This window comes from Sarcophilus harrisii, chromosome 3 (genome assembly GCF_902635505.1).
Source record: "Sarcophilus harrisii chromosome 3, mSarHar1.11, whole genome shotgun sequence".
NCBI classification, from domain to species: domain Eukaryota; kingdom Metazoa; phylum Chordata; class Mammalia; order Dasyuromorphia; family Dasyuridae; genus Sarcophilus; species Sarcophilus harrisii.
This window is the reverse complement of record NC_045428.1, coordinates 143,290,126-143,316,771: the sequence shown is the minus strand read 5'-3', so window position 1 is coordinate 143,316,771 and position 26,646 is coordinate 143,290,126. Positions and strand designations below refer to the sequence as shown.

The following is a 26,646-nucleotide window of genomic DNA, read 5'->3' as shown; positions in this document are numbered from 1 at the left end:
GGGAATTAGACTACATGACCTCTAAGCTCCATTTTGTCTCTAAATCATTGACATTTTAAAAATAAAAAGCATAGTCCTTATTCTAATTCCTTATCCCATTGTTGGTATTGTTAATAACAAATACTTGGTGAGCACCCAGATGGGATCTTCATTTCTTCCCAAATATAAGAAGTATAGAAATTTTATTCATCACTCTAACAAGTTAAAGAAGACAGAAATCTATAATCATTTTAAGGAAATAGTTGTGAGTAGGATGGACATATTGACAGTTTATGGAACGCTGGTGAATTCCAGGAAATAAAAGGTATGAAGGAGAAAAGGAATCTCTTCCTGGTAGGAAACATTAAACAAAAACTGAGGGAGAAAAGGAAGCTGTCATCAGGTCAAAGATGTATTATTTTATTTGGAACAAAGGATGACAAAAGCATATAATAGCACCGAATCTTCTGAGAAAGGATCTTGAACTTAGGGTCTTTGATTTGAAAGAGATAAAGTCAAGTTCTATTTTATATACTTTGGAATGACTTGGCTAGAGCACTAATGTGAAGTTATTTAAGCACAGAAATAGGAGTTATATTGGAAAAAAAGATGCAATGGTGAGAGGTTGAGTAAGGAACTGAGTATGTCATTATTGTCAGTAGTGCTTGGAATGCATTAAAATTTTAAAGGATTTAGGGATCCCGAGTACTGATATTTTTTTAAGTAGAAAAATCAGTCATTTGAATTGGTGCTTATCTGAAGTGTATGAATGAAGATTTGAGAGGGGTGAAAGGGGATATTTAGGATGGAAATGAGTAGATAGCAATGAAAAGGCTAGGATGGTTTAAGAGGAAAAAAAAGCTAGAGAGTAACATCTGCCTTCTCAGTGAATTTGCTTAGTGATCAGTTTTTATTCTTGCTTTGATAGTCTTCACTGGATAATGAGTTTCTGCGTAAAGTATAATAATAATATTACAATAAATATAATAATAATAAATTGTACTATATAATAATCCATAATTTTTTCATATGATTTCTCCAAGTTTCCATATTGATTCTGATTGACTGCAACATTATTTCTTCTTCCCATAATGAATATTAATATTAGGGAAATGGTCAAAATGCTAATTTCTTAATCCTGTCTATAATAACAACTCATATTTCTTTTAAAATATGTTCATAACTCCTAGGTTCTCTAAGGGATAAGTGTGTGGTATTGAGTGTGTTTATATTATTATTACACATGCGCTAAGTTGGATTTTGGTTCTTTGGGTTTTTTCCCCATTCCAAATACACATAGATTATGGAAACTAAGAGATCTCCTAATCATCATTTGTATTTCGTTTTCACCCTTGTTCAATTTTACCAGGTATGGTCTTTTAAACTTTATTTCCCTATGACACTTTTTGAAACTTTGGTGCAAAAGAATAAGTAATCTTAAATTTGATTTTAGTGAATTAGTGCTTAATTAATTTGAATTGACATCCATGTTTCATTTAACTCAAAACTGATGTTGTACAAGTGAAAACAGAGATTGGATTTATTTTTGTGGTTATCAACTACTTTCCCACCCCCACCCCCTTTACTTATTCTAATGTCACGGAATATTTCTAAAAAATGAATTAGAGTTAGTATTTTCTCTCTTGTGTACATCCAGTTAAACCTAGGCAGTGTCATGTCACAGGACTTGCCTTTTTCAAGTAATTTTCAGGCCTGAGCTTTCTCAAAGTTTTATTAGTATCAGAGGGAGTTTATCATAAGAAAAGAATAGGGCATTTTTCTGTAAAAATAAAAATGCTACTCAGTGATTCCCTCCTTTAGTTCTTAATCAAGGTTCCAGATGTTTGTATGTATTTATTTATTTAGATATTTATAGTGTTCTCTTGACAGGCAATATGCCTCCCTGGGTGCATTCCAGAAATTTTAAAAACATACAGGGTAAAGCCACAAAGATCAAAGACCTTTTGCGCTTATGAGCTCTTTGCAGCCCTTCATCCCCAAAATGTTCCATATTAAAAGTCCAAGAAGAAATGCAGAGAAATCAACCTAGCAACTAGTGGGAGAGGGAGAGAGGAGAGCTTCTGTTGATGTTCCAAGAAATATGGTGAATAGTGACTCAAGAAACCAAATGGGTCATCTTAAGTGAAACTTTCCAGAAGTAAAGAAGTTGACTAGTATTCAACTGAAGTGGACACAGGTGGAATTTTCTGAAAGAATGGAAAACATATTAAGTGCTGACTATGTGCAAAGTGTACTGCTAAACTGGGGATACAATGAGAAAACACACTCTAGAATTTTACTCAGTTCACCAAAATTGAAAAAGTTTAAAGAGGGAGGTTCTCAATTTAAGAATCTTTAGGACAAGTTGACATTGGAAAGACTTAAGAAATTGTGATTGATGCATTGAAAAATAATCTTGATTCCAGAGGACTAAGATATACCTCCTAAGAAAGAGTTGATAGAGTCAAGATTCATATTGAGATGTTTTTGGAACTAACAAAATAAAGATATTTAGATAAGAAACCTCAGTTCTTCTTCATTTCTAAATCAAGGAAGTTAAAAAAACCAATCTCTAGTTCCTTACAGCTCCAAATAAAAAATCCTTTATTTCTCAAATGTTGACATATGTTTAATTGAAAACTGATTTTTTAAAATTCTTGTGAAAATATCATAAAAGAATATTGAATTTGCCCTATGAATCATCTGAAAAATAAAAAATAGCTCCATCAGGTTAGCTTTTGTAACTATTCCTACATATCTAGAAATAATTGCAGTTATAACTACTACCTGCATCATCTCAGAAAGTACCTCTAGTGTTAGATATTTCTCTTAGGATTGACCAAAGACAGAACAACTCTAGAACTACCTTGTTTTTAATTATTCTTATATAAACTTATCTTTTTCTTGTATGAAATTATACATATGTTTATGAAAAAATATGGATATATGTTTGTGTATGCACATACACAGGAGTATTCTTTTTCCTCTCATTAGGACTTAGAAATAGCATCAGAAATGAGCCCCCATAACTCTATTCTTTAATTACATGCCCTTGTCAAGTGCTCTATCTGCCATTCTCTTTGTGTCCTACCTGCAAAAAGTCTGTGTGTGTGTATTTGCATGTGTGAAATTAAACTTTCAACATAATGAGTCTTAAAACTCACAAATGAATAGAAAGAGAATATGGGCAAATAAAGCTATCACTTTTGATACAATAAATCATGCTAGATAGCAAATAGTTTTTGACAGCCAATTCAAATGGGAAAACTATGGAAATACAGTCACACTGCATCTAGAGGAGTTGGGCAAACTTTCTTGAAAACAAGCAGTCAATCCTGCAAGTGAAGTAGAGGTTTCTTTGTTGCTAGTTTCCTCTTGTCTCTTTTCTTTGGCTTGCTTCCTTTTTAATCCTATACTTGAAAATTAGATCAAATGCAAACTGTGTTCAGACTGACTTATAGTTTCTTAACTCCTTTCCTGTTTTCCTTTTGACAGCCTTGCCATAAGAAGTCTTTTTCAAGTAGTAAATTAATTTGGGTAGTAAGCACCCCACCTGAATTTTGTTACATGCTGGCAGTTTAGATAAATGATATTATAATCTCAACTCATTTCTACCCAACACTGCTGTGCTGATTTGCAAGAGTCTGAAAAAGTGATAATATTCTGTCAGTTTCTGGCATAGGAGAAAAAATGGGGGCAGATTTTCTTATTTGTATTTATAGGATGCCTGTGGGGAAGCTAGAAATGCTGTATGGCAGTTTACATGGCTAAATACACATAAAGAAAGATAAGAGACCCGTAGACATTTCTTTGTAGAGGCTTGGAAGAAAAGACAGACTAGATCAGTAATTGTCAACTGTGTTGGAGATACACTTTCAGACGTAACCAAAGAATTTCTTTCCCTTAAACTCACCATTTCCTTGAAGAATGCAGTCTATTTTTAATGACTATATTGATTTGATGATTGTGTTATGATGCATTTTATTTGCTGCTGTAATGTTTGCTTCCTGTCAGCACTTAATGTGGATAAATCTACTTTTTGGCACAGCTTTGATATACTGTAAAACTGCTTATATTTGCAGTAAAATTTGTTTTGCTACGGTATGTTTGTGCACAGACTCAGTGGGAATTTTTTTTTTCCCAACCATTCGTTACATGTTCAGTTTAGTAGAAAAATAGACATATGCAGTGCTGTTATCAATTTATAGTATTAGCTGAGTGGGCTGAGAAGACATAGTTTTGAGTCTGAAAAATCATAACTAGATACAACATTCATACTTTATTCAACTCTTTAGTTCTTTCTTATTTTTACTGAAACATATGCTTCTGTGAAATTTTTAATCCATAGTTTATATGTTTCAGAACAACAAAAAAATGTGGCTAATCACAAAAGGTCATTTCTTCCAAGCTTTCATGTGTACACCCTTCATGTTAAATGCAAGTATGTTTTTAACGTCATTTTTACATTTATTTGCTATGTAGTCTTGAAGAGATTACATTCTCTGGGCCTCAAGTTTCCTGCTCTACTAAATGAAAAGGCTAAATTCATTCCCTTCTAGCTCTAATATCCTGTGATTGTTTATTATTACCTATTTTTGAAATATTTCTCCTTTTTTCTATTAGCAAAATTTATAGGCAGAAAGCAGTTGAGAAGAATTAATCAAATTATTGAATACATCCGATAGTATGTGTAATATTCCCTGCTCATAGTTCCCTACTTCTAACAACTTTATTTTGGAGAAAAGAACTAAATCTCAGAAAATTTGAAATAACTGGTTCAAATTCACTTTTGTTGTTGTTTTTCAGTCATTTAATCATGTCTGACTCTGTGACCTTGAAGAGTTTTCATGGTAAAGATACTAAAGTAGTTTGCCATTTTTTCCTCCACTGGGTTAAGGTAAACAAAGTTTGCAAGTGTCTTGTCCAGGGAGTGTATATCCCTTTGTAAGTACCTGATACTGATTTGAACTTAGACCTTCCTGACTCGAGGCCCAGAGTTCTACTGAGCCATCCACCTGCTTCAGATTCACAGAGATGAGCTTAGAACTGAGTTTTGAACTCAGATTCTTGAAGAATAAATCCTATGCTTTTCCCACTCTATTATAGTGTTAGTTTGGTTTATCCATCCCCTTTGAAACAGTCCTACAGACAGGCTTTAAAAGTAGGTTTAGGGTAACTCACTCCATTGCCTTCTTTGAAAATGAAAGACAAAAACCAATAGTAGATAGGGCATGTAAGTGAGGAAGACCTGAATTTGAATCACGTCTCATACTCTTAATTGAGTAATCCTAAACAGGTCACCTAGCCTCTTAGCCCTAGTTTCTTCATTTAGGAAAATAACAATAATAAAAAACCCATGTCACAAGGTTTTTGTGAATATGAAATCAAATGAGATGATGTATATAAAGGACATTGCAAATTTTAATTTGTTTTAACATCACAGTTTCACTGATATCTTCTTCCTCCCATTAACGCTCCTTTATAAGTAAAATTAGTCAACACACAATTTCTGATGTTGGATACCACTAATTCTCTGCTTTTCTAACAAAAAAGTATGGTGGTTGTCCCTCCTGTCCAAAGCCAAGCTTGATTGGCACTATTATTTCTCATTGTTCAGCTTCATTTTCGTGACCTTTCCAGGGATGTTACTGTAGTCACTGTGTCTATATTGTAATCCTGGTTCTGTTTTACTCTGTATTACTTGCTACATGTATTCCCATGTGTCTCTGAATTAGACATATTAATAATTTATTTTAGTAAAACAATATTGCATTATATTCATATGGCTAGATTTGTTTAGTCATTCCCAAATCTATGGATACCCAGTTGGTTTTTTTCTTTTTGTTCTTTCTACCACAAAAAGAGCTGCAATGAATCTCTTGATATATAGTAAAACTTTCTTTCTATATTTTCCTTCCTTGGGACTTTATGCCATTTTTGTGACTTTTATATAATTCTAAATTATTTCCAGAATGGTTGGACCAACTAATAGTTCTACAAACAACATATTTGTGTCCCTCCTGCAATCCCAGCAAAAATGTTGATATTAGATAGTCAAGCTGAGAATCTAAGGAGGAGTGAATAAATAGTCTAGAGAAATGTTTCTGTGCTTTTAGTTTCTTGGGTGTTCCAAAATCACTTCATACTTAACTGATTCAGTTGACTATTCAGTCTGAACAACCGTGTCAAGTGTGTATGGTGTATTAGAAAGAAAAGCCTGCTTATAGATCCAACAGGCACCTACAAAAGGAAATGTGGAGACTGGGCACCTGAACACATTCTGATGCATACAACTGAGAAGTCTGCCTCTGTTAGAAAGAAAAGGATATCACCCACGGAGGTTGGATGCCTTTTTATTCAAGAACAAAAGAGTTTCGATTCTTTTGCTTCAAGTTTAGCCTTTCCATTGTGTGGTGGGGGTAGTTTAATGAATCATTGTTTAACTTAGATACTACTGAGTATTTGACCATTAAATAGTCTCAAATGTGTACATAGTACTCCTGACAAATCCTTATTTAGCTGTGATTAATTGTCATTGAATTGTTGTTTAATTACCCCTAGAAGAAATCTAAAAACAGTTTGCATTCTGATTAAGTTATTTAATGTAATAACATGTGAAGGAGTCGAAATGATCTCCAGGCTTTATTATAGCTTGCCCTGGTGGAATTTCGTGATAGTACAAAATACATAATGTGACTAGAAATACAAAATGCATTCAGCAATCCTGAGTGGTTCCCCTCCCCTCAAGTTTGAAGACTCCTTTTAAATGAAGTATTATGGCCCCATATTGGTATTTTTCCATTCATTTTATATTTTAACTGACATACCTGTGGGCCAGTATTTAGTGATATATTTTAATTGGTTTAGCATCATAGAATTTTAAAACTTAAAAAGACTGTATTCATCTCCTTGTCTAACACCCTCTTTTGGGGATTGAGGAAACTAAGGGGTTAAGTGATTTATCCAGGGTCATCCCATTACTTTGTTGTAATTCCAAGATTAATCCAGGTTTCCAGAATCCCAGTGTATTGCTTTTTTTTCTTCACTTTATACAACAAAATTTCTTTTATTTTTTCTTTTAAACTTGGCTGTTTATAGACTAAAAGGGAAGCAACTATTTCCCAAACATCCCTTTAAATTTGAGATTATAAATATAGCAGAGTAGAAATAGCATTAGATTTTTATTCCAAAGAAGTATTAGATTTTATTTTATAGTATCTTCCTAGATCTAACTATTCCCCATGTAAGAAAAATCACTTAATGTTCTTGAGGGTCTCATTTTTTTTTTCATATATAAAATAAGACTTGGTCTATATAACTTCTAAGATCCCCTGTAGCATGAAATCTGATGTTTTTAATATACCACTGAATGCTCCAGAAAGTTGAACATCATTAATAGCAATCAATTACATTTGTATAACAGTTTAACATTTACAAAATAATTTCCTGAAAATAATGCTGTGACTTAGAGAGTCAGTCCCCAGTTCCATTCTTACTGGTTGAGTATTTTATATATCAATTTAGCCATTGTTAATAAAATCATTAGCATCGTAATCATAGATTTGGAGACAAAAGGAATCTTAGATATAATTTCTCTCCTGGGGATTCAAAGACAAAAATGACAAAAATGAAATATTTTTTGTCTTTAAGGTACTTAAGGGCCACATAGATTAAATTGGTAAAATTCATTTTATTATAATAAATATTATTGTGTATTATTATTATAAATATTATCATAAAATACATGAATTAAAAAAATAGCTATTTCCAGGTGTGGAGCTGTAACAGTGATCAAGATTAGGATGGGCCTCTTTCAATGTAGCATTTCCTTGAAGGAAGCAATAAATTTTAAGAGGAAATGATGTCAGTAAAAATGCATTTTAAACATCAGAAGCAAAATTGTGACATAGAAGACAGAATATTATGAATGAGGAATAAATTGCTATGGTAGGCTGAAACATAAAGTGAGTTAGAATTATATGTTAAATTACATTGGAACTAGATTGTAATGGGCTTTAATTGCCAGACAGGATTTTGTATTTTGGTCTCAGAAATAATGTTCTGGTAGTTGTTGTTAAGTCGTTTTGGTTGTGTCCTACTCTTCCTAACCCCGTTTGAAGTTTTATTGGCCATACTGGAATGATTGGCCATTTTCTTCAATTCATTTTACAGTGAGGAAACTAGGGCAAACCAGAGTCACAAAACTAGAAAGTGTCTGAAGGTGGATTTGAACTCAAGAAGATGAGTTTCCCTGAATCCAAGCCTGACATTCTCTCCTTCATCTAGCTGGGTCCAGAAGTAATTGGGAACAACTGAAATTTATTGAGCTTCAGAATAAAGCTTTTTGTGTGAGAAACATGTAGTCATTTAGACCTTTGTTTCAGGAATATCAGTTTGGTAGCTGTGTGGGAGATATATTAGAGAGGAAGAATGAATGAAGATGGGGAAACCAATTAGCAGGTCATCATGGTAACCCAACTGAAAGGTATTCAGAACCCAGTTCTGTAAATTGAGAGATACAAGATATATTGTGAATTTGTACTTCCCAAGACCTAGCAGCTTATTGAGTATAAAGAATAAAAGAGAGAGAATAGTTATAACTGATTCTCAAGAGTGTAACCAAGTGACTGGGAAAGCTGAAAGTGCTCTTGAGAAAAGATAAAATGATGGAGGATACTCAGGAAGTGACAAAGGCATGTTGTGACAAGCTCACAGCTTTTTTTCTGGGTCTGGTGCTCTTTGTGTAGTTATTTTTCATTCATATCCAACGCTTTTGTGATCCCATTTGGGGTTTTCTTGGCAAACAAACTTGCCATTTCCTTCTTTAGCTCATTTTACAGATGAGAAAATTGAGGCAAACAGGATTAATGATTTACCCGCAGTTAAATAGCTAGTTAAGTTCTGAAACTGAATTTGAACTAAGGAAGCTGATTTTAATACTGCTATGTGTAACATACTAAACCACTTTAGTCTTTATTTATGCTACCATTTATTGCTGATGTATTTGATCCTCTGGAAGTATTGTTAGCTTTTCTATTATTGAAAGTTCAGAGACAGAGGCTATGATAGTCTCTTTATATTCACTACCCAAAATTTCAGGTTTTGGTATGTCTAAAATGCATCCTTTTTTGTCTCAGTTCTTTGGATTCTAGATCAGTAAAGAGGAAAGAGATCTGCAGCTATCTCGTATCAGAACTTAATAGGGACAGTACTTTCCATAAAGTATAGACCAAGTCCAATTCCTTGCAAAAATGTGGGTGATGTAGCAATGTTGATCGACAGTATCTATACTTTATGTTTTCTAAACTTAGAAAGGAAGGAAATATGCATTTATATGGCACTTAATTATTTTCTAGGCACTGTGCTAAGCCCTTTTTATAAATGTTATCTCATTTGATCCCCATAACAAACTTGTGAAGTAGTTGCTATTATTATCTCCATTTGAGGAAACTGAGGCAGACTGAGGCTGTCTTACTCAGAAGCATACAACTGTTAAGTGCCTGATGAGAAACTGAATGCAGTCCTCTCTGATATGTAACTTACCTCGTTTGCAATGCTTTCCAAAAAGAGAGCATGAATTAATGTTGAACATAGTCGAGCCAGCTTTGTGTAACATCTGTTCTTGGATGCATGGTATTAAAATCATGCATTGTAGATAGACTTGACTATCAGATTTGGGTGTTGGTTGATCCTTTTCCAGGACACTTTAAGCTACTTTACATAAGGGAGGGTCCATTGTCTTCAAGTTCAGTCACGTCTGCACACCAAGTGTTTCTCTGTCCTATTTTAGGGTATTACAGACACTTGCATGTTAATGAATTATGTCGAACCATTTCAATTAGATCCAGGGATAGTTTTTTCAAATGAAGATAATTTGAATTATTCATTCTAGCAATTGTTTCTCTTTGTGGATGAATGAACTATTTCCTGAGGATGATTATTGCCATTGATATCTATCTCTGTGAGAAGCACCAGTTCTTAAGTGGTTCCTACTGACCATTTGCTGGCCTTAACCTTCATGGTAGACTGTCAGCAAGTATTTTATAAGCTCTTAATAAATCTCTGCTATTATGTTAGGAGCTGAGGATAAAAACTGAAATAATCTTTGCCCTCAAAGAACTTGCATTTTATCTCAAAGTACATTCCTTTGGGCTTATGTAACCTGTACCAGCTCCTGGTAAGGACTAAGAGAAAGGGTCATCAATATTTTATGGAGAAGGAAACTTCCAAAAAGAAGTGACCAGTGAATTACTACTTTAGTTTGGTAAAGATGGTCAGTATTATCACTTTTTTTTTTTTTTTCCTTCTTAGAAGGATAAACTTTTGCTGCCTATCATTTTGTCTTTCATTGATCATCAGGACAAGTTTAATTCTGCCGTAATTACATTCTGAGAGCTCTGGGCAAATGGAATTTGCCAGTCTCTGTTCTGGTTATCTCTTTTAGTTTTGATGGCTGAGAGTCTAATTTCTTTGGAAGGAAAGTGGTTTCCTGGGGGCAGCTGTGAGATCTACAAAATCTTTAAGGGTGTATCATCTAGGTTACTTTTTGGCAGATGTGATGAAATATTTTTAAAGGTTTCCTCCTGGCTTGATTTTGTTACTCTCCTTATTTATTTAGAAATACAAGTGAAGGCAATTATTGTCCTAGAATTAGATTTCGATATTTTATTCATAATTTTAGACTTTAGATTTTTACTTTCTTTTAATATATAATCTGTGTTGATGTGGATATTTCCTCATACATCCCAATTGGAACAATTCAGTATTTTTGTAGTTATTACTTTGTGTCAAACCTGGTAGTGTGAACCTGTCCCAAACAATGTTTCTTGCTGATCTTCATATGGATCCAATTCTAGGTCCATACCCAGTACCTTTTTATCTTGACATAAGACTGTATATCTTTTTATGTCCAGTACAGTAGCCTTTAATAATCCAGGGACTCAAGTTGAAAACATAAACTGACTAATCCTTACTAAATTAGTACTGAAGGGAAATTTGAAAATAGTTAGGTAACAGTCTAGCAGAAATTAGGCTTAGATCAGCAACTCACACCATATTCCTCAATAAACAAGGAATTTGAATTTGAATAAATTCAAAATGAATTCATGACCAGAGTATTAAAGACCATACCATTAAAACTTAAATGAGAAGTAAACCATTATATCTTTGACAACTATTGTTAAGGGGTGAATTCTTTGCCAAACAAGGGCTTGAAACAACATAACCTAAGATTGGAATACAAGAAATTGAAAAGCTTTTGCAGAAACACTGTTACATCATTTACAATGAGAAGGGGTCAACTTGAAAATAAATTTTGTTAACTATCCATATGGCTATACTCTCTCTATATATATACTAGATATCTTATATCTAACATATATAGACAAATATAAATTTTTTAAAAACAAAAGCCATTGCCTTAGAGTACTCTAAAGATATAAACAATTGTCAAAAAAAATTATAAACTATTAATGACCACATCAAAGAAAACTTCAAATCACTAATGCAAACTAAAACAACTTGATCTATGCTCAGTGCCTCCTACTTCATAAAATGACAACGATGACAATTTGGAATTATTCAGAGAAAGTATGTAAAATAGCCATATCCTTTGATCCAGAATGGCAGTATTGATAAAAGAAAAAGTTTATATACATCAAAATATTTGTTGCAAACTTTTAATGTTATTAAAGAGCCAAAAAAACAGATACCCATCAATTAGGCTTCTCCCTTACTATCTAGCCTGAAATAAGGGAATAGCTAAACAAATCATGGTATATAAATGCAATGGAATAATACTGTGTTATTAGAAACAACAAATATGATGAGCACTAAGAATGGACATTCTTACATGAACTGATGCAAAGTAAAGGAAACAGAACTAGAAAAGCAGTTTGCATAATTACTGCAAAAATGTAGATGGAAAGTGCAACTCTAAAACAGTGGAGAAATAAATGTCAGAAAATTCCAAATAATAAGCATAGCCCAAAAGAAGAGTAGTAAAGACATCTCTTCTTACTTCTTTGCAGAGATGGAAGTCCATGGGTATAGCACATTGCATTTTCAGATTTTTTTTTTGATGTGTTTATTGGTTTTGCCAATTTTCCCTCTGTTCTTATCAAAATAATTCTTTTGTTATAAGGGATGGCTCTCTGGGAATGGAAGGTGGTACTCTATACGAATACAGGGAGAATATAAGTGATATAACAACAAAAGATTTAAATTATGCCATAATGAGGTATCAGAGGCAGTATTTTAGTAAAGTTAATTTATCTAGTTTGTTTCACAATTACTGTTCTATTAGAGGGGAAAGAGTGGGAAGAAAAAAAAGAATTTATTATGCACCTAGCTTGTGCCAGAAAGTATTATAAATATCTCATTTGATAATCAATGAGATAATATTTGGGCAGCTAAATAAGTTATAGTTTCATAAAATGTTATCACTGGAAAGAAGGGTTTTGAGGTTTTTAAGTTTTTATTATTTTGTCTTTATAATCATCTTCATTCATATTTACTAAAAAGAAGAAAAAGAATTCAGTAAAATTAACCAAACTATTAACCTATTCTGATAACATGAAATGTTCCACACCTATGGGAGGAGGAGGAAGTATCTTTTCATAACTCTTCTTTCTCTCAAGCTTAATATGTTTTCTCATATTTCTCATATTGTCTTTAGCATCATTATAATTACACAGTATTCAGTTTTGGTTTTTTGTTGTTGCTGATCTTAACATTTCATTATTGTAGAACATGGCCCATGATCTACATTCTCCAGGTTAAAATGTAATTCATGCACATATTTAATCTATACCAGGTTGCTTAAGGTCTTAGGGAGGGGCAAAGAGGAGGTAAGGAAGGAAGGGAGAAAAAATTGGAAATGTTGAAAACTATCTTTACATGTATTTGGAAAAATAAAATACAATTAAAAATAAAAAATATATAAAAATATCATTAGGACACATTGAACGAAATGAATAAAAGTGCAATAAAACAGATGATGTTGGTATGTATTTTTCTAAGTCAGTGTGCACTTACAGGATACTTATATATAGTTGAGTGGCCCCTGTTTCTCTTTGATTTTGACACCTCTTCGTAGACCATTTTTGACACCATTTGTAGACTCTGCAGAGTGTTTTACTTTCTTCACTCTCAATAATTTATGTAAATTTGAGTCATAAAGTGGTAGTAATATTCTATTATACACATGTTCCCTAATTTGCTCAATCATTTCCCAATTGTTGGCTATTTATTTTACACTCCCTCTGATGCTATTTCTGGTATATATTAGGTTTCTAATTCTGTAGTTAAACTTCTTGGAGTATATATACCTATCACTTGATCTTCAGGTCAAATGATATGGGCATAGTATTAACTTTTAGCATAATTTTAAATTGACCAAATAATTTTAGATTGACAAAAAAAAAAAAAGAATATTAGGACACCTATCTTAATAGAGCTTCTCCAATGTTGACTTTTTATCTTTTGTCACATTTATTAAAGATATGAGATGAAACCCTAGAGGATCTTTGTCCCAAATAGAAAGCCAAAGTCACTTGTCTTCCTAATTTCCCTATTCATACTTACTCACTTCAAATCCAACCTGCTGACAAATGTTGTATACAGTTATTTCCCATATACATTTTCTGCTCTCCAGCCCTCCATCACCTGTCATTGCAAATCTAATTGGTCGTTTTGTTTCAAGTTTCCAGTCTTCCACCTCTTCATTTCCCTGGCTTCTTTCAAAACTCTCTTGTATGAGGCCTTTCCTAGTCTTCCCATCCACACAAGCCAATCCCTTCCAGGTTTAATTTCCATCCACACTATGTGCATCTTTTATTGTTGTTTCCACCATTAGAATGTAAGCTTTTTGAGGACAAGAACCAGCTTTTTGGCTGTCATGGAAGAGCCCAATAAACACTTGTTGGTCGATTTGCATTTCTCATTTCTCTTAATATCAATCATGTGTTTTTTTTTTAAATTTAGAGTTCTTTTGAGGAATTTTAGTTCATAACCTTTGATCATTTATCCAGTAATGAGTCAGAGAAAGTCTTCATGTTAGTTCCATCATAGTCTTTTGTGTTACCTATTCTGAAGTACAAAGTGTTTAGTTAATGACAGAGAAAGTCCATAGTAAATATCAACTAAGTCCCTCCACTGTTCTTTGCACTAGACTACATTCCTTCCCTTTTTAAGTAATGGGAAATATTGCCTTGTCCTAAGTTGATTTTATTAATGTCTCCTTTTTGTATACAGTTTGCTAATAAGTAATAAACTTACCTTTAACTGTTAACATAAACAGTTAGGGAGAGAGAACAGGGCATGAGAACAACTCTTAGTGGATATTTGTCAGTGTTGAAATTGTTGTTACCTTAAAGAAGCGACTTTTGTTAATGACCAAACAGCAAGTTTTTAAATTTCAAAAAATAAAACAAAACACTTTAAAGCTGAACACCAGTGTAACCAGGCAACATCACTTGAGAATTTCATTGGCTCAATTATAAAGAAGGAATTCTTTGTGGGAATGATCTACTCTGACTTGTTTATTTTCAGAAAGGGAAACAGTGGCCCTCAGAATTTAAGCAATTTTCCAAAGGTCACATAGCAAGTTTATCAGAGAATAAGAATTAAAAGTCAGATGTGTAGTTTAGCAATCTTATCATTATACAGCTCAAGTCTTTTTTTAAGGGCAATATCAACATAGATCTGTTTAATTAGAGCTTATTGTTAAAATGAATTTACATATTAAAGTTTAAACAGTTTTATTATTATTTCTTGTCTTTACATTACAATGATTTCAAATATCAACACTCTGTCTCTGGACCCCTCTTCTTGGCCAAAAGTTACAATGTCCCCCATCTATCAATGAATGCAACATTTTGTCTTAATAGGCTTTAATAAAGGAGATGCTTCATTGTCTTCATTTGGTTTTTTAAATTTCTTTTTTTTACCAATTTAAGATGAATTTTTAGATTATGCACTTAAAGTTTTTGACTTATTTCCTTCATGATCCCTTTACTTGTTAAACTTTCTTCACCACTCAATACACATCAGAGCAGGCTATCTGCATCAGCTGGGCAAATATTTGTTATCCCTTTCACATTTTGCCCTTTTACTCCTCTCCACCCCTCATTTATGTCATTTTTCTCACCTGGACAAGCCTCACATTTTCCCCACCCCAACAGTTTTCCATTGTGCCTTGAAAAATTTCGGAGTTTCATTTCCTCCAGAAAAACTTCAGAGAAAAAAAAAACCCAATAAACCCTTCCCACCTCCCAACAATCACCAAAAATATATAACATAAAATGGTGGCTCCCTGTTAGGTAAACCTAACTTGACCTTCAGAATCCCACACAAATTGGTACCCTATTCACTTTTTTATCCTTACTTCAGAATATCCCCCCATACACCTTTTGTCCTATGAATGTGTCCAGTGCTTCTCATTTCTTCTCCACCTTTTTCCTCTATGCATGGAAAGCCAAATCTCCCATGTTTCCTCTGCTAATCTCTTAGTCGTTGTTCTAGGTAAGGTTCTATATGATAGCAAGGAAGAACTTAGTACTTGACCATGCATGTAAATAATCAGCACTTACCACATACTGAGACACAGGGTGTAGAATTCACAAATAATAGTAGAACCTATACATAGTGAGCACAGCTCTCAGAATTTTCCTCTTGTTCTGCAGTGCAGTAATTCATGACACTTGATAGCTCCTGCAGCCTTCAAGGTTCTGTTATTTCTAAGAAGCTGAACTGATAGGACTAAATTTGAAAAACTAGTGGGGCCTGTGAATTCCTTGGACATCTCTTTTTATCAAACATCCCAAAGCATCTGGACCTGAGAAAAAATTCCTTATTTAACCCCAGCCTAAAGTCTGACAAATACAGCCTCATCCACCACTTGATTCTTTTTCTCCAACCTTAATTTTCATTTGTAATAATCTTCACATTTCAGACTTCAGATTGTACTTTTCCTGTCCTACTCTAATATACTTCTCATGTAATAGAGTCTGTGGTACGATCTTATTATGCCTGTCCTATTATAAGCTATACAAGGTCAGCAGTTCCTAGTACAATGCTGTATGCTAGTATAGAAATGAGGACCACAAAACTTTGAGGATCAAGAAAATTTCCCAATTGCATTTTAATCTGGTTGCATGTTTGATTTTTCTGCTGAACACAAATAGGTTTTTAAACAAATATATTTTGAATAAATGAATGAATATTCATATTCAAAATTGATACTTTATATTTCTAATCTAAATTTATAAAATTTTATTCAGATAAGGGAAGAATCATGGGAGGAGGAAAGAAAGCATTCTGAATGCAATTAACAAGTTAATATTTGGAGTAGGGAAATGTTGAAGATCAAAAAGATGGCTTTAAATTGAGGATATGTTAGTATTTTTAATCATGACATAATGCATAAGACTGTACTTAGGAAGATTCCTAAGCCTCTTTCAAGTATTTTATACATGAGCAGAATGATTTCAGAAGAGTTTTTCTCTCACATGACAAAGTTATAGTTAAATCTTAATACAGTACAATTCACTATACTATAGTGTGGCCAAGATTCAGATTAGGTTTCTGTTAAAGTTGTACTTTGATACCTCCTGGTGTCATGGACTCTGTTCTGTGGAACAGCATAAGTAAACCCAATGAGTGAGAATTAACAGAATCTGTTTGAGAGAGGAAGTGAGGAGTCCAGCCTGGTTGCAGTGCAGTATGTGGTAGGGAATATTGGGAACTGAGTCTGGATAATAGAGTGAAACCAGATTATAGAAAAATTATCTAGAAGAGTTTAGATTGGAGATTTTACTTAAACAACACAAACCATTAGACTACATTGAGCTGAGAACTGACATGATTAAAGTCATGTTTAAGGATGAGAATAGTGGATTCACTATTCAGCTATAGGGATTCATTGTTAGAAGGAAGTTTATAATCCAGGAGGCCGCCTAGAAGGCCATTGTAGGGTAGCTGATAGGGCTCTGAACTAGAATGGTGCCAGGAAAAAGAAGGGATGAAGGAAATGAGAGAAGTTTAATAGACAAAAAACAAAAGCATAGCATTTGCTGTTTGAAATTACCCACTGGATAAAGCAAAAAACGCAAATTAAAGATTTTGCACTGAGGTAATTTGGAAGAATGGTTATTCAAGTGAACAAGTTCAATGGGCAAAACAGATTTTATGGGAATATAATGATCTTGGTTCTTAGACATAGTGAGTTTTAGGCAACAGCAGAATTTCTGTTATGGTAAAGTAATTTATTCAATAGACACCTATTAAGTATTATCTATGTGCAAGTCAGTTATGCTAAGAAAAGGGAGTAGGGAAAGAAGTTGGGATGATCTAAACCCAATTTCTGACAATGAGAAAGAGGCTAGCAAAGGCAACAGGGACAACCTAATTATTATTATACATCCTTTCCGTATTACTACATGTTAAAATATGGAAGTCCTCATCAATGTGCATCCTGTGGCAAGTTGGCTGCATTAACCTTTTGCAATGTCAAAAGTATAATTGCCATACAAAAGAGTCATGTCATTTGGCACATTACTTAACCTCTCTCTGAGTCTCATCTTTCAAATGAGTGAATTGGGCAAGATAATCTTTTATGTCTTTTCCAATCTTAAAAAGCTATAAATTTGTTGTAGTGTTATTTGTAAAATCAGAATAATATTGGAAAGAGCCTAAATTAAAAGTCACCTGATTTCATTCTTATCCTAAGCTTAAATTTTCTTTCTACTATCCCTTGCCTGCCATGGTATAGCCTTAGCCTGACTACCTTAACTGTGATTTTACTAGCATGTGAGAGAACCTGTACAGTTTTCCGAAAGATCAGTTTGTTAGAAATTCTGCCTTCTATTGCACTAATTTCAGCCTTCTTCCAACAGTGTTCTCCCTCCCACTTAGATAAGTCTGCCTCCTTCTGTTGTTTTAGTTCTGTTTAAAACACTGGGCAAAGATGACTGATTTGGATATCAGCTAATCTGTCTCTATGTGATTTTGGGCAGATTATTTCCTCCTGTGACTTTTGGATTAAATTGACTCAGATCCCCTTCAGCTCTAAATCGATGATCCTCTCATATTCTAAATAGGATCCCTCCTTTATAAGCCCTTCTGCAAGCATCCACCTTATAATGGTGTTAATCTAACAAAGCATTTCCAAGTAGGAGAGCACTTACTTTTTCATGGGTACTATTAGTACAAATAATTGGAGCCTCAGAGCTACACCCTCCCTCACACAAAGAGACCAACAAGCCTAGTCTGGGATTGATTCTCATTAGCATCAATTTTACCTTCTAATCTGACAGAATGAGGTCAACTCTCCATTTTCCCCCAGGTGCCTAGAGAAGCAAGCAAGATCCAACCTAGGAATCAAACATTGACCCCTAGACCCAGACTCTAATGGACAAACCACTCAGCAACTAAACTAACTTGGGTAAATGGACCTTAGGAAGGTCCAGCCATGGAAATATAGTGGTGCTTTTTTCCTACAGTCCTGAAAATGACCTTTCCCCCCCCCCACAAAAAAAAATACCCAGAAACACCCATCATTTGTATCATTTATAATTGGAAGTAGGGTTTTTATATGATCAAATGTCAAACATTAAGGAGTTCCAGCAAATGAAAGCCTTTTTCTACTACATGGCTTCAATTATGTATTTTCCCACACCTTATCTATAAGCTCTTTCTTTCTTTCTTCCAACTCTCTTTCCTTCCTTCTCATTTCTGAAAGGTATCATTTCCATCAAGTGCATTTTTCTTGTCAACCACAGATATATCTGTGGTTCATGGTAGGTGGTCACATTATTAATGGCGAATTTTCCCACAGACTTACCAACTTTGCTCTTTAGTCACTAAAGCCTGAAGCAAACTTGATTTCTATAGAAAAGGAGCTAAGGGGGAAAAAAATCTCTTTTCACAGTCTCAACCACTTAAATTTATTTAAGAATCTTTTGCAAACATTATTCTCAGAGCTTATCTGAGCACAGGCCCTTAACATCACTTGAAGTAATTTAATAGTTTAGTAAAAATTCTTCTATATAACGTGGACATTTCATGAATGTAGTACCCAAAGGGTGCCCCAGATTCTGGACTCAGAAGAGTGTTAGCTGTACACCAAGAGCATCAAGGCATCTCTTACTCTTCATCCTACCTTTCTTTGTAGCATTTCAAAGACAGAAAGGATCTGATGATCTTTTATGCTTAAAGACAATGAGACTCAGGGAGCTTCCACTGACTTGCCCCAGATTGCCCAGGTGGTTGTGTGTGATCAATGGCACATAGGGGACAAAAAAAGTCAAGTTCTCGGTCTCTTCACCAGGGCTCAGTCATTGCTGAGCTGAAATGGGCTGCAGAAGGCTTCTTCAGGTATCCTTTCAGAATTGCCACAACAAACAATTGCCAGAGGGAGAGAGAGTCTGCCAAAGCTACTACCACAAGAGAAGCTTTTCTGTAGCATCATGACTACTGTGGCCTGTTGACTATTCATCCAACTTGGGCTAAGTAGGCCTTGTATCAGCTTAAATAAAAGAGGCTACATTTCTTTTAAAAATCCTTTCATTCTAAGGTTAGTTACCCCAGAATTGTAGTGAAGAGGTCCCATCCCATCTTACTTTTAAAGCCCAAAAGCTCTGTTAACCATTGTGAAACATATTAAAAGGAAATTTAGAGAATGACAGGTGTTTATTTTATAGGTATTCATTGAGTGAAAACATTTATCTTTTTTTGTTTGTTTGTAAAGCTTAGTTTTAAATTCCAAAGTTAGAAAGAACAGATACTTATGAAAAAGGGTGTCAGTTATAGTCTGGCACCACTGAAGCATTTATGGGGCCCTATTTTCTTGGGTTCTACTTGAATGAAAAAATTAATGATAAATAGTGATCCTAAATTATTAAGTAATTCCTGTGCCAGCATTTATCTCATCTTATTTGATTTAAGAATAAGTTTTATGTTAGTGAAAAATTACGGAATAGGAACTAGTTAACATCATGGGAATAACAGCAAGTTACATTTCCCCAAAATGTGAGGCACATTGATTTGGAAATGCCACTATCAACTTTTAGAGAAATATTATAACTATGCATATAGAGGATTTGTTTAATAATATTCCCATTTAATACTTGGCCAAAAGTCCCAGCCCTAGCAGTTTGTTAAAATTACTTATAACTGTCTATAAAAATTTATCAGAGTAGATTTCTCTTTCTATTTAAATTAGTGATTAAACTCTTATTGCCTCCTTTTTTGCTACCTGTCCCCCTTTCTTCATTTAGTATTTTAACAATCACCTGTTTTCTTTTTTATTACAATTGCTGTTTAACAATACTCTTTACCCCATTTTAGGATCATAACTATAAATCCATGTTTTTTCTTTATAGTTGGCATTAGATTATTGCATATGAATGCATAATATATCAAATGCACATGCATTTAAAATATTGTTCTGATTTGTTTCTGAATTATTTCTCTTAAGGGGCTCTACCTAGGGAAATAAACAATTTCTTTCATATCCTGTCCTTGCAGGAAGAATTTTAAACCGCTTCTCCAAAGACATTGGCCATCTGGATGACTTACTGCCACTGACATTTCTGGACTTCATACAGGTAATATGGTACTAAGTTTGGATTCCTAAACAGAGACCAAATGAGTTGCTAATTCTGTAAATCCTGTTCATTAAGAGAAAATCATCTTACAGTATGTAGTTTTAGCTTAATAAAAGGCCTTGTTTGTAAGAGAAAGGTGTGGCTGTAATTCCAAGTGTAAGTTAACATGAGTAATAACTGGTCCGTAGGCGTGGCTACACTATCGTGTCAAGGTTTCAATTCATAAGAGCTACATGCTTGGTAAGTTGCTCCTGATTTGCCTCTGGGGTATCTGGCATGGGTTTTGCTTTACTGTGAACACATTTCATAATATAGAAACAATCAACTCGCACGGAAAGATAGCCTAGATTAACTAAATTATGCATTGTATTACCACAAAGACCAAATATTTACTGCACCATTTTTGGATGAAAACAGGTGTGGTTCTTTACAAAGAAGAGATTAGTAATAATAAGATGAAAATAATACTGTGTTAACAGGAACAATAGAAAGTAGTTATTGCAGGTACCAAGCCTTGAAAGGCCAAGTTTATTTGATCCAGTAATTGAGTACAGGATGAAAGCTACATCAGGAAATGTCTTTTTTTGTTTTTCTAGGCAGTACTTTTCACACATTAATAGCTGAAATATCTTTAAGAAAACAAACAAACCCACAAAGAATTTTTCCTCTCTAAAACTTTAATTTGTCTTTGAATTTGAGGCTTCAAAAATAATCTCTGCTCAATCCATCCAGATTCTGATTTCATACCTGAGAACTGATGTTTCAGTGATAGCCTTTCTATTGTTTTATGCTATCTTCTGTTTAATGATTGCAAACATGGTATTTCTGTATGCATTCCAAGTGTTTTTCATGGAAATGAAATAACCTCCATTAACTGTTTCAAGGATTTTAGTCTGTTTTAATTTAATAAGCATTTATAAATGTTTGATGCATATAATAAGCCTTTTCTCTTCTTCCAAAATGTTAATGGATAGTGTTGTATCTAGTAACTAACGTTAAGACAAAGAAGTGGTATTTGGACCTTGAAGTAAGGTTATCATTGCTCCATGTCACATTCTGACTGATTTATTTTTTTCTATGTTCAAAAGTTGTTTCATAATATAATTTCTCTGGGGGATGTTAGAAGGTGTTCTAGAATTATTGTTCAAAAAAGTATAAATCACTTACCTTGAATTTTGTAGGGATGATACTTATTTTGTGATTACATTATTGTAGGGAATTCCCAGATTGGAAGCAATCTGAATCAATTCAGGTTAGCAACTCCTCTGTAAATAATAATATTAAATTTTTGCTTTGGGTATCCAGAGCTCAGATGTCTCCTCCATGGACTCCTATTTATTATGTGCTAAGGAGTTGATGAATGCAGAACTTCTGACCCAATAACTAGCCCACTATCCACTCTGCTTCTCTCTGGGAAAATTAGTTGAATGTATATTGTATGCCTGAAACCCATAGCCCTAGAATTCCTATTTGTCCAATAGGAACATAACAGTAGATATCTGACTTGAAATAGTTATCGAGACGAATCCTTTCATCTGTTTACCAAAACTAACTAAATCCGGACTCTGCAGACTTTTTGGAGAATATGATCCTCTGACTGCTTTCTTCTGCAAATGTTTCTTATTGGATGTGGGTACTTAGTTTATCCCTTAGAAGTAGAAGTCTCACACCAGACCCTTGGAAGCAGCTGTACTTTTCCACACAACACAGGTAAAAAATGCAATTTTCATCTGTATTCATGATTCCTTTGAATGAAAACAAAAGGCTTTTAGAGGCATTCTGTTTGTTTGCAACTCTAAACTGGGGCAGCTGTTCACTTTTTTAAAATAGGGCAATAATTGCCATATTTAACATTAACATTAGACCTCCCTCACATAATCTTCCTTGTAAAATATTCCAAAAAGAGTGAAGACACAATGTACCTATTTTTGCTTTAGGCTATTAAATGAAATACAAAGAGCTGAGTCTTCTCTCATCTGTCAGCTTAATCTTCGTTAAACTTATCATTGGCAAATATCATCAATGTCGATTTATTGATCTTATATTTAATAGCAAGGGTCTATCACAAGCATTGTCTTTGAGAAAGCAGTTTAGACTAAGGATAACTCAGTTATCAATTATGATAAAGATCTTTTGTCACTTATTTTGTTCGCAGGTGTCTTTAATAAGGCTTTCCATAATCCCTTCAGGAAGAAATATTTTCTCCTTTTTAAAACAGTATTAGCTAAATATAAAAGCTCTGATCCCTCCCATTGTTGTTGATTCTTTGAGGGACATTTCCCAACATTCATTGTTTAAATGGTTGTCAGGAGGAATCAAGTGAAACTTAATAAACAATGCAGTAACTGGTTCATCTTACTTTGTGTGCAGAAGCTTTTCTTCAAAGGATTTGCATTCAATAATAAGTGGTCCTTTTACCATTATCCTGGATTCTAGAAGCAATCATTTTGAAGTTTTCTTCTTTGTTGCTATATTAGCAGGTGACTATTTTGTAGTCATAAAATTATTCTCTAATAAAAGTCCACTAAATTGTTAATTCACCTAACAAGAAATCTGACTTGGAGAAGAAGGCCCAAATTAGCCAGTGGCATTCTAGAGATCTTAGTCAAATCATGCATGTCCTCCTCCAGAAATTCTGCTTGCAACAGACAGAGAATAAAAAACTAATTTTCAAAGTCAGATATGTTGTATTCAATTCACACATTTCCTCTTTCCCCCTACCTCCCTGCTGACAAAATATCTCAAACCTGTTATTCATGTCAAAGTGTCCTGGAAATTAGAATTATATTAACTGACCTTAAGGGAGTGCTATCTTTTTCTGTGGTGCTGACAAAGTTGTATATCAGTATAGGAGGCAAGGTCAAAATGGCAACCCTACCTCTCTCCACATAGGATTGTTCCTCCTATTTTCAGTCTTTGGTTTTGTTAAAGTCAAGTTTGGTTCACATAAGCTTAGTCCTGGGGGAGTTACAGAATGACAGTGTCCTGGAGTAAAAAAAAAAAAAAAAAAAACTGGCAAGAACTGCCTCTTGAATAAGAGTTCAGTTGCCCATGACACCTTTTCGGATTCTCAGATTCCTTATCTGTATAATAAGGTAGTGTACGATATAGCCTCAGCAGTCCCTTCCTGCTTTAAATCTGTGATCTGATTCAACAACTAAAAGAAATAAACAAGTTATTTATTATTTATTATACTTTTCACAGTCATATAAGAAGCAGAAATAGATTTATTCATTTATCTTGCATATTCCCTTAGAATATCCTTAGACATTCAAGGGATGATGGTAACTTCCATTCTGTTTTGGGAAGTAGAGATTGTCATACCTAGCTCTTAATAATACCTGTTTGAATCTGGAGGCCCTTTGTTGTTCTATTCTAATCAGATTCTTTAAGGAGGTAGGAATCTATAGCTACTTTAGTCCAGATAGATAACACCAAAGGTGGAACCCTCCAAATTGACAAATGAAGATCAAAAAACCATGAGGGGTAGAAGTAGGGGCATGAATTTCTTTGATAAGAATAAGTTGGACATGTGGTTGCACTTTAGAAGATTTGAATGTTTGTAATTTATTTATTTTAAAGCCACACTATTACCTTGGAGGTTCATAAGGGTAAAACAGAAAATAACACTTTTAATTCTAAGCTGACTTTATAAACTGGGATTATTCACTCTCATAAAAAGGATTAAGTTTATCCATTTGGCACAAAATTTATTCTAAAACTATTATGATTTTTTTACTGATCATAAATAATAAATGATATTCTTTTTTCATACCTCAATATCTCTAGGATTTCTAATTTTCTTGGTGTGCTTAATGCCTTTACCAGTACAAAATGCTGGTAAACCAAATTAATCCTCCTATTCCTTAGTTTCCCTATTTGTAAAATGAAGACATTGGACTAGATTGTTTCTCATCTGAAGCTCATAGATCTGTGGTTAGAAGGGACTTCTGAGGCCTCATTTTATAGATATGTATACAAAGAACAAGGAAGCTGTGATTTGAACAAGATTGAATTCTTAAGTATGAGAGATCAAATTTGAATTCAGAATTCAGCTGATGTCATTTGCAATTTAATAGATCTTTTAGCTTGTGATATCCATAATGTGTTAGTAGATAATTTCATGAGTTGTTCTGGCTTAGATATTTCAACGTCTGATGGACAACCTTTTGGTAACAAGCCTTTCCAAACATAGGTAGGCTGGTATGTGGATGATAGGCATTGTTCATCTTCAAAAGCTTGGAGAACAGAACGCAGGGCATCAGAGTAGGACTGTGGAAGAATTCATGTTTTATAGGAATTGAAAATTCTCTTTATCATGAATTCCTGTCCTTGAAATAAATGGGAAATAAGACTATTACAAATATGTAATTTTAAATCCAGCACAGATGTTTGATTGCTTCCCAAATGATGACAGAGTATTTCTTGGTTTGCCTGGTTTTTATAAATTGTTGAAAACTTTTGGATGAAAAGATGTTAAATCTCAGGTTAAGATCCAAAGAATATTTGGATCTAAGTTGTCATCATCATCATGTTCATTATCCAAAAGTGTTTATTTTGCTCCCACTTAAGCATGGGTCCATGCCCAGAGCTGAACAAAGGAAGTCAGAGAAACAGTTTTCTCTTTCTGTTTTACCAAGTGGTTTGACTAGGAATTAGACAACAAGTAATTATTAAAAACCACCATAGCTGGGATGTCTATGCTAATAATATTTCACCCTTCAAAAGGTTAAATATAAAATTATATATGTATACACATAATATATAAAATGTGGCAAATAAAGAAAATTTTTTTTAGGATGAGAAGCTGTTTCTTTCTTTTGTACTTTTTGACTATCCTAAGGACACTTGAAATCTCCAATCACCATTTATCAGTGGTGTAGGTTCAGTCAATATAGCCCAGTTTTCCAAAAGTAACAAAATTATTTAGGGATTGATATAGAAGACTGGTGGATAAAACAGACAGACCAATGGGTGTGGCGTATTTCTATAAGAAATCAGAAAGGAAAAAAATCTCATTGTTCCTCTGCTCAATGACTCTGAGATAATATCTGTTACTAATAGCAAAGCACAGATTAATATATACAGAATTTCCTGGCCAGGTGCAGCTTATCTAAATAATTTTGGTCTAGAGATGGGGATTTTCCCCTCTTTTTTCATAAAGATTGATTATCTATGCTGAGCTGGAATTTATGATTTTTAAAAATTAGAAAGCTTATTACTCTCACTAAAGTGAGAAAGGGAAGATGAGCTGTTGTATTATGTCTTTGAAACATCTATGTGTGTCTGTTCTCAAAAACACACACACACAGAGTAAAAAAAAAAGTACTAGATTTAATTCCAGAGGACCTGAGTCTTAATCCTCTGCCTTATAGGACCTTGGACAAGTCATTGAATTCTTGCACCTTAGTTTTCTAATTCAAAAAAAAAAAAAATGAGGGGGTTGCAGTAAGATCATTTTGCCTAAGGGCCATTTTGCCCCTAAATATTATGATGTTATGATCTAATGTACAGATAATCACAAACTTGACAGTGTAACTTAAAGGCCAAAGAAAAAGTCACAGAAGGATATGTGTTTCTTGGCTATTAATAATCACCTGAGGCTTGTCTTACACTTATTGGAGAAGTTAGCCAATGGCTGGCAGCATACATCTATATTATCATAATTTGTTCAAACATGTATTTTGTTATTGTTTTCTTAAATTAACACAGTTTTGGAAGTTAATAGTATTTTTCATAAATCAAATGATCAATTAGTCTAGGAAATATCTATAGATAGATTAAAAAATGTTTATGAATAGATTTATTACCATGACGATTGCAAGAAAGTTAATAATTAGATATACTAGATCTACTAATAGTTCACCTTAACTAAAAAATGAGGTAGTAAACTGAATACCAGCTAAATCTTGGAATAGGAATTTGGTGCTAGAAACAAGCCATCTTTTGAGTATAGGAAAAGCAGGAAAAAAATTGCATAGAATTTATAAAATTCATATTAATATCAAATCTGTGAAATATTTAGTAATAAATAATTAAATAAATAAACATTTATTAAGTA

At 33.7% G+C, this 26,646-nt stretch overlaps 1 protein-coding gene across 1 annotated transcript in view; it reads left to right on the top strand.

Moving 5' to 3' along the window:
* ABCC4 (ATP binding cassette subfamily C member 4) overlaps positions 1 to 26,646 on the top strand; it is a 277,290-nt gene that overhangs the window by 163,120 nt on the left and 87,524 nt on the right. The window contains exon 20 of the mRNA XM_031958557.1: positions 20,506 to 20,585. Within this exon, the coding sequence (XP_031814417.1) occupies positions 20,506 to 20,585 (80 nt within the window). The remainder of the gene's footprint in view (positions 1 to 20,505; positions 20,586 to 26,646) is intronic.